Consider the following 12,756-nt stretch of genomic DNA (forward strand, 5'->3'; position numbering starts at 1 on the left):
TGTAAACATGCTATACAGTATTTATATAGCATGTACTTTCGTGTGATTACTTATTTGAAAAGTAGAACGTTTCCTCCTGTTTATGATTGAGTGTTATGATTGTAGATAACACATGCCAATGATAAAATAATTTTGTAGTTTTTATTTGTAAACAGGTTCCTACTGAATTTTAACTACTTTCTTCCAGGTATTGCTTCTATGACAGTCCCAGTATACATTGCAGAAGTTGCTCCACCTCATCTAAGAGGCAGATTAGTTACTATAAACACACTCTTCATCACAGGAGGACAGTTCTTTGCAAGCGTTATAGATGGAGCCTTCAGTTACCTTCCAAAGGATGGATGGAGGTTAGTGTAATTTTTTTGTTTGTTATTGAAAGTAAAGTTAGAGCTGCACTTCCATTTAGATTCATATGCTCTGTGTGTGAAACGTGTGTGTAGTACACACAAATATTTATTTGTATATACACACATGATATAGATACATTTTTGCTGGCAATGTTTTTTGTACTCTTTAGTGCAAAAAATTAATTACGCTTTCTAAATCACAATAAGGAGCAGCAATAATAATAATAATACTAGGTGACAAAGAAACCATCCAAATGTGTTATATTTTACATATTACATTTTTAATTTAAAACCAATGATTTTAGATGCAAATCTAAATGATTTAAATGTAGACTTTGTTTTTGCACACTTGGAATCTTCCTTTTTGTGGTTTTAAGTTGGTGCCCTCAGAATGTTAATTGGCTTTGGATAATGGCAGCAAATCCATCTGAAATTTACTAATGGATTGAATTAAGGAGATACAGATTTTATCTTTCAACATTGTAATTTGCAGGGTGGCAAGATCTATAGCAAATGCATGCTAGCTTTCTTGGAGACCCATGGCTTCAATTATATGGCCCTCAGTACCATATCATGTAAAGTCTTGATTCTTCTGTTACCCAGAGAACTAATTTTAAGAATCCCCAAAGCTAAAAAATAAAAATAAAAAAAAATGCTTGGTTTTGAATAGACCATCTTCTGTCTGTGATCTAGAAAAATCATTAAATGTAGCAATAGCCACCAACTTGGATGGCTTCAAAAGACTGGTAGACAAATTCATGGAGGATAGGGCTATCAGTAGCTACTAGTCGCGATGACTGTGTTCTACCTCTGCATGTCTCTGTGAATGCCCAGTGCTTGGAATCACAAACGGGAAGAGCCCTGTTTCACTTAGCTCCTGCTTGCAGGCTTCCCTCGGACATTTGGTTGACCACTCTGTGAGGTGGTCCTACAGGGTACTTACCGGTAAGTATTTTTAAATGGTATAGTTTCATGCCTGTTTAGTTAGTGAAGAGAACCTGTTTGTACTTTAAGGATGCATTATAGAACCCTGGGTAATAGCCAAATAACTCACCATAAGATATCCTCTTGCATGGTTTGTGTATTTTTTAAACAGAACTGTAATGAAAACAATACTTGAATTATCAGGGGAAGGGAGTTCCTTTTTATAGAAAATTGCAATAGTGTGCTTGAATTGATTTAAGAGTGAATGAGTTGGTAGGTGTGGATTTCAGAATCAATTTTTTCTGCTTGCCATTACAAGAAATTCTGTCATAATAGTGAAAGGAACAAATATTGCACGTTAGTAACATTAAAGTGAAACATTTACTTAAAGTAAAACTTACTTGCGTGTTAGTAAAAACATTTAAAATATAATAAAATGAACCATTTGTTAGAAGTTATTGCAACCTGAAAGTCAGTAAATATCTTGAAAAATAGAATGGCCAACTTTTGGAATGCTAATTACCAAGATAAAATTGAACCATAATAATAATAATAATAATAATAATTTATTATTTATACCCCGCCCATCTGGCTGAGTTTCCCCAGCCACTTTGGGCGGCTTCCAACAAAATATTAAAATACAATGGTCTGTTAAACATTAAAAGCTTCCCTAAAACATGCTGCTGGTGTTTGCGTACTATAGTAATCCATAGGATTTTAATTAAACCTTAAAGTATCTGAACATTTTTGCTATTCAAAAAGTAACACACTTATCAATGTCATTTTAGCAGGAACAGCAGTTTAACTTATCAAGGGACAAAAGTGAAATGGGATTTTTCTCCCCCAGAATGAAGTAGTTTTATTTTTGATGCCAAGAAAACCGACAGTACAAGAATGCTTCCACCCCAATGTGGAACAGTTTGGAAAAATAGTTAATGGTTCAATATGTAAGGCATTGTCAATTAATGTTGTTTACAATGCGTCAAGCTCTGTCTGACAAACATGACAACTGTGATTGTCTTCTATATTAGATCTATAATGGAAGAGAATAATATGTCAGCTGTCATGCCACTGTAGTTGTGGGCTTTTAGTTGGTCTGGAGTTGCATTTGTTCAGCGTTTTTGCTGTTTTATACATGTAAATAATTGTAGTTCTCAATCTAATATAGGTTAACTTTGGGCAAAGTTTATGTTATCTAAAAGTAATTGAAATAACTGATTTGCAAACAGCAGTTAAAATTATGTCTGCACGGAACATCTGAAAACCTGTCCAAGAGTTCTTGGAATCGTCTGATACGGAAATCTCAGGATATAAACAATGTTACCTCCATCTGCTTATTTAGAGAAATACTGAGTGTATTCAGAAAGCAGCTTAAAGCCTTGCTGTTCTGTATGGAGAGAATCTTGGATAAATTTGCATTAAAAATGTTTTTTTTTATTTCCCCCAGATATATGTTGGGCCTCTCGGCAGTTCCAGCTGTAATACAGTTTTTTGGCTTCCTCTTTCTTCCTGAAAGCCCCCGTTGGCTTATTCAAAAAGGACAGACTCAAAAGGCGCGAAGAATCCTGTCTCTGATGCGTGGTAATCAAACAATAGATGAAGAATATGATAGCATCAAGAATAACATAGAAGAGGAAGAAAAAGAAGTTGGTGCCGGTAAGGCTGAATTTCTGTTTTCTTTGTACATTTATGAATGAGACAATCAGGCTGTGACAGTGTAACAGCATTTTAGGTTAGTTTGAAATAGATTTGATATTATTATTATTATTAAAATTTGTATAGCACCTGCAGGTGTCAGGGCAGTTCTCAACTTAAAATCACAATATAAAATCACAAAATACATAATAACAATAAACACAAGAAGACCCAATAATTTGCAACCCATGGTTTCAAGCAATCCTAATTAGTTCTAACCATACTGCTAGTGAAAATAAGATTAAACTAAGCTTTATGCTTTATACAGCATTGATCCTACATTGAATTCTATTACTATTTTCAGAAGAAATTAATACAGTATCTTAATATCAGACTTGGTTCCATACTTTAACATAATGAAATTATAATTGTCTTAAGAATTGCTAATGAGTTTCAAGGATTCAGTTAAACAGGGGAAGTCAATATAATAATCAGCCATATATACTTTTTCAAACAAATTAATAATTTTAAGGATAATTTTTCTTCCGTTCTCAATTGACTGGGTGTGTATATTGTAATTGTCACAACTTAATTATATAATTGCTTGTCAGGAATAACTCACTAGTGCACCCAAGCTCTGATATCCTTCAATTGCAATATTAAAACTTGGGATTCTACAGTGACCTTTCAGTTTGTTGCCTCCCTTTATTCACAGAGGGTTTTGGTGTGTGAGGTTCCCAGTATGGTTACAAAGAAATAAAGGCTGGCAAATTCCAACTAGCATATTGAATTCTCGCGAGTTGCTTCTGTTAGCTTTTGGGTCATGCAAATTATGGTATACTTTCCTTATACAGCCACTTCTGTGCATTTATTATAACCAAACTGGAATGAGACTTCAGTCATAGGGAACATGTTCGTGAACGGCAGAAACTTTTCAATCCATGCTACTAGTGTATGGTGATGTTGGAACTTCCCCATTTATACCAGTCTCTATTAGAGTTTATTTAACAGGATTAAGTTTTTTAATCTGTTAAAAATTATATAAACACGGACTGGCAGCGTACAGTACATCTCCGGTAGCAGGGAAATGCAAGAGGCGGATTTATATTTTAGATGCTTCTTCAGAGAGAAGGTGGGTTGGTCTGTTGTTATCAAATGAGCCTTGCCAACTAGGGGGAATGTCCACTGATACTCCTGCAGATGATCCCAGTGGCTGATCTGGGATAGAAGGGTTAATGTGGTCTCTGAGGTAGCTTGGACCTAAATGGTCCAGGGCTTTGTAATTCAATACAGGGACCTTGAACTTTGCTTTGTAGTAGATGGGCAGCCAGTGCAGATTCTTCAACAATGCTTTCATATGTTGTCAGCCAGATGCCCCCATGACCAATCTGGCTGCTGTATTCTGCACCAGCTGGCCACCCTCGTGGAGGCATTGCAGTAATCCAGCCTTGAGGTTAACAACACATGGGCTGTATCCCTGTAAGGAGGATGCTGTGAAGCAGTCCAAGTGGAGCGGGCAGTGAGTTAATCTTTTCCACCCCAAGCCTTCATTACTTAGTCCCAAGATAATGGCACAGAATGAAAAACTTGAATACAGTCTGTAGTTTGACTGCTGTTTCTACCACAACAGTTCCCAGTGCTGCGAAAAGGGGGTGAAATCTTAAAATCTGCAAAAACAGCCTATCTCTTCTATAGCCTGTGTTTACAGATCCCCTTGCAAGTGTTTCAGTTTCTTTGGATTGTGGCTGTTATCTAGGCTGAGATCCAGAAAGCTCCCACACAACTAGTTCTGCATGCCAAGAGGTTTTGGCTTCTGTTTTTGTGAATTGAAACCACTTCTGAAACCATGTGGACTTTTAAGAGCTGTTTGTGTTAAGTCTCTGGGGTCTGTACCTAAAAAAATAAAATCCTCTGGGCTTGCCCAAACTGTGCTGCTTAATGTTGCTGTTTGGCGTCTAGCCCATGATGATTTTTCCATGGAGAGATGTGGGTCTGACATAAGAATGTTAAACTGAATCATAGGTTAAGTTGTTTTTTTTAATGCATCTACTCACTTGCAGTTCTGCACACTAAATATGTAACATAATATTATGTGCTGGGGTAATGGCTTTTTCTTGGATCAGACTTTATTCTAAAAATGGAAATAAAATGAAATTACTGTGATTCAAGGGATTCAATGTTTGTTGAGAATATTACCAATTTTTGTTTTTCTCATTGATGGTAAAATGGGGTTTATTAAAAATGACACAATAAGTTCCTTCTTGTACTGTACCCAAATAATGGTTTAGGAAAAATACCTTTTTCTTAAAGTGAATTTTGCTTTGGTGAAGAAGCTCTTGACACTGATATGAGAGGATATAAGAGGATTTCCCTCTTTTACCTTTCAAGATACAAAACAGATTCTGAAACACTGACCTGTTATTTATAGCGTGTGGATATAAACAGATTAATGTATAATTCTTATTTCCTGTAAAAACAGATATTAGCAGGATAAGTCTGGTCTCAAATTTGTGCAGCCCTGACTTCTCAAACTTTGATTTATCAATATTTTTCTTGCTCATGAGACTTTGGAAAGTCATGATGAAGCGTTTCAGATAAGTTCCTCCCTCCTTAAAAACTCAGAAGATTTTAACATTTCAGAATTAGCAGTTTTAGTGAGCTTTGAATGCAGTGATATTCGGTGAACTTGTTTGTGTTCATTCTATTATGACTTTGGCTTTGAGGTCAAGCAGTGTGGTCAACACTGCATTAGAGGGGTTCTATTTTTAGGATTTCCTCTTCCCTAACATGAAGCTGGGATAGGCAGCACATGAACCTTAGTACTACTACAAATTTCATTATGCAGGGGTGGAGATTTCTTGAATTTACATCACAGTCTGAAATACAAACAATATCAACATTGTGCTATTTTTGCATCAACAAGATTGCTTATAAAGAATGGAACTAAATAGAGCTCAAGGTCTATTCTGTTCGAGTGGTTTTCTGTGACTTCAGTGATTATTGGATTATTCTCTTGCATATTAGCATTTTTTAAATAAGAGTGAACAAGCAGTTCTAAGAGGGAGCTCTGAAGTGTTAACGTTTTGTTAAAACTAAATTAGATCTGTTAGACGCAAGAATAAAATGACAGTTTATGGCAGATTCTAAACAAGTGAATAGCTACGGAAATGCCTTTATAGAACATCTTTATTCACATTTTATTTCAAAAGTGCTGCACTTCATAGTATTTAGCTTCCGTTGCTATGATGATGGAAAACAGTTTTCCCAGTAGCTTGTAGCATTTGTAAATGCAGAGCAAGAAAATGTTTGGATATAGCTACATTCCAACAGCCTTGAAAAAGAGTACAAACAGATGTATTAAACTGAAGTTACAATTTTGGCAATACTGTACCTTATTTCTAGAAGTATGAACACAGAAAAGGTTAAAGTTTGGCATTTGCCACACATTGATATTTTTGAATTGTTATTAAAAAAAAAGACAAACTGAAATCATTATGACTCTACCAACCAAATGGCATGGACTTTCACTTTGTATCTCATTGGAAAACACTATTTTGCTGCCACCCACTGCTTTTAGACACCTGTTATACACCGATCATGCATGTATATTCAGTATATACTGTATGTCTATTGCTCACGTATGTATTTTGTTCAAAGGGACTAATTTTCAAATAAAGGTGCATAGGATTCAAGCCTTAGCCTTCAAGTAAGTAACCTTTCTTAGTATCCTATAACAGGCTGAAGAGAAGAAAGCATTAAGCCCCAGGCAGCTGAGGGTTTGTACCAGTCTACTGCTGCAAGTACTGGCCACAACATGAGGGTAGCATGCCCCCATGGTCCTGCTTTTCTGATAGTTTGGTTCTTTAAGTACTCTTAAAAACATGCTTTTCCTACATACCTTGGCGGTTTCTACTTCAGCTGGCTGTCCCCTTTCCTTATTTTGCCATTCAGCATTTCATTATCCGCCTTAGAAGGAGCAATTTACCCTTGTTTGTTTCAGAGCCCGTTCTGTTTTATTTTGTGCCTTTATATCCTTCCTGGCTTCCGTTGAACTCTAGGCAGCATATATAGAACTCCTGGGGAGTTTCTAAGCCAGTCCAGGCCTATGTAGTTTCAGCAGAGTTAGCGTATTGTATGCCATGCCCTGGGATCTGGAACCATGATGCTACATAAAAACGATGCTCAAGTAGGTTACTAGTTCCCAGTTCCTTATTTGCTTACAAGTTCAAAACTCTGAAAAGAAGGAAAATTCAGCCATCCCTGAACCCCCAAATAGCATTTGGAATACCCCATATAGTATATTTCCCTGACGGGGGACTCCCACCTTCAAGTTGTTTTTGGTCTAAATTATTTTGCTTATGAAATGCTCAAAAGAAATTAAATAAGCAACTGGTTGTGCCTACCCCACAACATGAATCATACACTCATCCATCTGGGGGCGTGTCCCTTGTGAGCTGTCGTCGGATCCTGCCTAGCCCAGAGCTTCCTGCAGGCACATAGCACATTCAGCTGCATCTCACATACCAACAATAGCCAAAATATGTAAAGAAGAAGAAGATACGCTTTGGGCAACAAACAACAAATAATGCATCCACCCACCCACAAAATAAAGTATAATGATATTGATGATCGTATTAATTGTTCCTAATTATTTTATGTAGATTGATGGAAGATTAAATATGAGGATATACAAATCTAATTGAAAGGAAAATGGGGTCTAGCATATATATTTTATTCCTGATAAACATTGAAAAGGGAATATTGATGAGTTGTTGACCTTTATTACAGTGCTTTGTAATAAGAATTACAGAGAACATACAACTCCCGAGTTTCATCATCATCATCACTATTGTCATTCTTAATAGCTGGAATGTGCTGGTAAGATGATATTATTAATGTTGATTAAAAGATACAGCAGCCTTTGCTTTGGAAAGGTAGCATGCCAGGAAGAAATAGGTCATTTCCTGTAAAATCGTGTGGTTTTCTTCCTTCATTCCGCGTTTCCCACACCTTTTGTGGTTACATCTGTACTGGGGAACCACATGGGTTTGGCAGGTAGTTTTGTTACTTTTCTTGCAGTCTTATGCTTGAGTGTCACACTCTAGTGGCAAAAAGTATGTGCATTTTGCCTCTTTTGAGATGGTAACGCATAGAAGAGCATGGTAGATCAGGCCAGTGTGCCCATCTATTCCAGCATCATCTTCTCCCAGTGGCCAGCCAGCCAGATGCCTCTAGGAAACCCTCAAGCAGAATTTGAGCACCAGAGCATTCTTCCCTCCTGAGGTTTCCAGCAACTGGTATTCAGAAGCATTGCCACCAACAACAGTGGAGGCAGAGCACAGCCATCATGGCTGTTAGCCATCAATAGCCCATTCTTCCACAAATTTGTCTAATCCTCTTTTACAGTCACCTAGGTTGGTGCCCATCACTGCCTCCTGTGAGAGCAAGTTCCATAGTTTTAACTAATATTGTTTTTGACAGCAGTGATTGTAGCATAACGCAAAGCAATAATACATGTAGATGGTGTGACTTGTACTGGTGTTCAGAGTGGTTTACCATGAACAGTGGTTTGAAAGCAGCCTATGAATTAGGAGCTGGGGGCACTGTCATACAGTGGTTCTGCTCCTTCCTCCTGGGTCGTGTTCAGAAAGTGGTGGTGGGGAATGAGTGTTCAGACCCCTGGGCTCTCACTTGTGGGGTGCCTCAGGGTTCTGTCCTCTCCCCCATGCTTTTTAACATCTACATGCAGCCGTTGGGAGAGATCATCAGGGGGTTTGGGCTGGGTGTTCATCAGTATGCGGATGATACCCAGCTCTATCTCTCTTTCAAATCAGAACCAGTGAAGGTGGTGAAGGTCCTGTGTGAGTGCCTGGAGGCGGTTGGAGGATGGATGGCAGCTAACAGATTGAGGTTGAATCCTGACAAGACAGAAGTACTGTTTGTGGGGGACAGGAAGCGGGCAGGTGTGGAGGACTCCCTGGTCCTGAATGGGGTAACTGTGCCCCTGAAGGACCAGGTGCGCAGCCTGGGAGTCATTTTGGACTCACAGCAGTCCATGGAGGCGCAGGTCAATTCTATGTCCAGGGCAGCTGTCTATCAGCTCCATCTGGTATGGAGGCTGAGACCTACCTGCCTGCAGACTGTCTCACCAGAGTTGTGCATGCTCTAGTTATCTCCCGCTTGGACTACTGCAATGCGCTCTACGTGGGGCTACCTTTGAAGGTGACCCGGAAACTACAACTAATCCAGAATGCGGCAGCTGGACTGGTGACTGGGAGCGGCCGCCAAGACCACATAACACCGGTCTTGAAATTTCTACATTGGCTCCCAGTACGTTTCCGAGCACAATTCAAAGTGTTGGTGCTGACCTTTAAAGCCCTAAATGGCCTCGGTCCAGTATATCTAAAGGAGCATCTCCACCCCCATCTTTCTGCCCGGACACTGAGGTCCAGTGCCGAGGGCCTTCTGGCGGTTCCCTCATTGCGAGAAGCCAAGTTGCAGGGAACCAGGCAGAGGGCCTTCTCGGTAGGGTCGCCCGCCCTGTGGAACGCCCTCCCATCAGATGTCAAAGAGAAAAACAGCTACCAGATTTTTAGAAGACATCTGAAGGCAGCCCTGTTTAGGGAGGCTTTTAATCTTTAATCAATTATTTTATTCTTCTGTTGGAAGCCGTCCAGAGTGGCTGGGGAAACCCAGCCAGATGGGCGGGGTATAAATAATAAATTATTATTATTATTATTATTACAGTAATAGGCAGCAACAACAACAACATCATCACCATCATCATCATCACCACCACCACCAGTGCCGTCTTAAGCGCCCCTGTCGCCATAGTGCGCCGGATCTCTCCGGCGCCCTTCCGCCCCGTTTCCCGGCGCGGTGGGCGGGGCGCTGCTGCGCGGCGGGCGGGCACAGCGCGACCTCTCCGGCGCCCTCCCGTCCCGTTTCCCAGTGCGGCGGGCAGGTGGGCGCCGCGCGCAACTGCGCAGCAAACCGGCGAACCGGCCGGCCAGCGGGCGGGCGCAGCTCGCGGCGCCCTCCTGGCGGCCGGCGCCATGGTGCCCTGCGCCACCGGGGGTCTACGACGAGCCAGCCCTGACCACCACCACCTTTCCAAACAGGGCTGAATGAGGCTGTTACTTCTAAGCCGCTTGGCAATTCCCCTCTGTTGGAGGACAGAGCTTGTACATGCTATGTAGCCTGTCCGGTTCCCCCAAACCTAGCCTGGTACTTTAGGTGCAGTGAATGATGCTAATCTGCTATCATTGTTGAAGTAAGATTCAACTGTCTGTCCAGGCCGTTTTTGAATGTGGATTAGCGAAGGAATGCCAGTCTGTCCTTCACCGCTAACAGCAAAATATTTGGGGCCAGCCCTGCTTCTAAAACATGTTTTTGTGGTTTTTCAGAGCTTGGTTTCAGCTGTGGGGAAGCTGAAGTATACTCTCTGCATCAGTGAGATTGCTTCTGAGTTCATCATCGTCCAACCTTCTGTAGAATCCTTTTCGATGTATCCTAGCAACAAGAATGGCAATATGCACAAAGGCCATTAGGGACCCTCACTTAAAAAAAAAATCTACAAATTTAAGATGATAACTTGAAGTCTAAAGCATGTCTACTAAAGGATTTTCTAATTCTATTCACTTTATTCAGAATAGTAGGAACTACAAAACATTATACAACAAATATAACCCTTGGAAAGATTAATCAGTATATCAGACTTAATGGCTTAAAATCTTTATTCTTATGACTACATGTTTCACAAATGAATGTCTGGTTAATTGTGTTTGCTTGAGTTCTTAAATGATAATCTGAAAAATAAAATTTCCACCTGGCACCAGTCATCTAGATTAAATATTTAACAAACTGTTTGGACACTGAGCAATAGGAATCCCTGGAGTCCTAAAGAACTGCTGTTTCCCCCTTTAGTGTATGTTTGTTGCTTCAGCTCTGTTGTCTGGTAGTCCTTGGAATCTCTGTGGTTTGCTCTTCCTTTTTTCCAAGCAACCAGAATGCAATTTTCCTGTGGGGAGTTTGAGGTCAGGTACACCTTAGAAAGTATTTTCTGCAGATAAAAGGTAAAGGTAAAGGACCCCTGACAGCTAAGTCCAGTCGCGAACGAGTCCGGGGTTGCGGCGCTCATCTCACTTTACTGGCCGAGGGAGCCGATGTTTGTCTGCAGACAGTTTTTCCGGGTCATGTGGCCAGCATGACTAAGCCACTTCTGGCGAAACCAGAGCAGCGCACGGAAACGCTGTTTACCTTCCCGCCGGAGCGGTACCTATTTATCTACTTGCACTTTGACGTGCTTTTGAACTGCTAGGTGGTCAGGAGCTGGGACCGAACAATGGAAGCTCACCCCGTTGTGGGGATTTGAACCACCGACCTTCTGATCGGCAAGCTCTAGGCTCAGTGGTTTAGACCACAGCGCCGTCCCTAAGGTAAAGGTAAAGGGACCCCTGACCGTTAAGTCCAGTCGCGAACGAGTCTGGGGTTGCGGCGCTCATCTTGCTTTACTGGCCGAGGGAGCTGATGTTTGTCTGCAGACAGTTTTTCTGGGTCATGTGGCCAGCATGACTATTGACTAAGCCGCTTCTGGCGAAAGCAGAATACTGCTGCACAATAAGTGCAGAATCTCAGACCCAAATGGAAAATGTAAAAGGTTAACACTTAACAAAGAATCATAGAATTGTAGAGTTGGAAAAGACCCTGAGGTTCATCTAGTCCAAAGGTTCATCTGGTCTGCAGCAGACACTCATTAAGAATTCACTTACAATACAACACATTATATGTCTACTCAGAAGTCGATTTCTTTGTGTTTAATGGGGTAAGAGGTTACAGCAGGCATCCCCAAACTGTGCCCCCCAGATGTTTTGGCCTACAACTCCCATGATCCCTAGCTAACAGGACCAGTGGTTGGGGAAGATGGGAACTGTAGTCCAAAACATCTGGAGGGCCGAAGTTTGGGGATGCCTGGGTTACAGGATAGCAGCCTAAGCTTTGTTTAAGGGTTGGGGGTTTTTTTTGAGGGAGGATGGTTCCTGTTGCTTTTACAGCTGTAACTTCGCAGTCAAGGTCAATGGGACATAGCTGTCTTCCTATGGTAAGCATGGGGTCGGCATGGGGAGGGGGGACTACCGTAGTTGTTTTTTTAAAATATCATTGTCATGCTTCATTCTCCCCACCAGCCACTTTCGGTTTGTATTGTTTAGCTCTTGTTACAGAACTTGTTTCTTCCATATTTAACTTCATTGTTTGTAGGGCTGAAGTATGGTGCATGTCTCTCATTCTGCTAAGAAAACATGGAAAGGGGCCTTTATTCAATCATCCATTTTTTTCTGGGAAGTGTGGTTTGACGTTCTGATTTTAATCCTGAGAAGAAATGGTTACAGTGACATTTCTAGACTTTATAATATGATAGAATATTTGGACATAATTGAAGGTGTTCCATTCCTTTGAAAATAGCCATGCCCTGTACCTGTGAGAAGTTAACAAAACACCTGGGTAATTTAAACTATGCTGGTAAGTAGAACAATACTCTATTCCAACAGAAATAATTAAATCAGAGCAGGATGACCTTGGCACCATGTTATTTTCCTGTTGATTTCTTAAGTATCCCAGGAAAACTTGGAATAAAGAAATAAGCTCTGGAACCTCTACTGGAAGATGCATAGTCTTTGTACAGTTGTAATAAAGTGAGCAAACAAACTTCTGTCTCAAACAATTAAACTCTATTGAATAGCATAATAGCAAAATTCTGGAGAAATAATTAGTTATGCATGTTATTTTGATTTGAAAAACTTTTATAGAGGTTTATAAACCACAGACATAATTTTAAAATGACAAATCAAAT

General features: G+C 40.4%; 1 protein-coding gene across 3 annotated transcripts in view; it reads left to right on the forward strand.

Moving 5' to 3' along the window:
- Positions 1 to 12,756, forward strand: part of SLC2A13 (solute carrier family 2 member 13) — a 113,672-nt gene that overhangs the window by 23,220 nt on the left and 77,696 nt on the right. For all 3 annotated transcript variants that reach the window (XM_060279394.1, XM_060279395.1, XM_060279396.1), the window contains exons 2-3: positions 188 to 347; positions 2,719 to 2,927. In XM_060279394.1, coding sequence (XP_060135377.1) covers positions 188 to 347; positions 2,719 to 2,927 — 369 coding nt within the window. The remainder of the gene's footprint in view (positions 1 to 187; positions 348 to 2,718; positions 2,928 to 12,756) is intronic.

Source organism: Zootoca vivipara, chromosome 10, assembly GCF_963506605.1.
Source record: "Zootoca vivipara chromosome 10, rZooViv1.1, whole genome shotgun sequence".
Classification (NCBI taxonomy): Eukaryota; Metazoa; Chordata; class Lepidosauria; order Squamata; family Lacertidae; genus Zootoca; species Zootoca vivipara.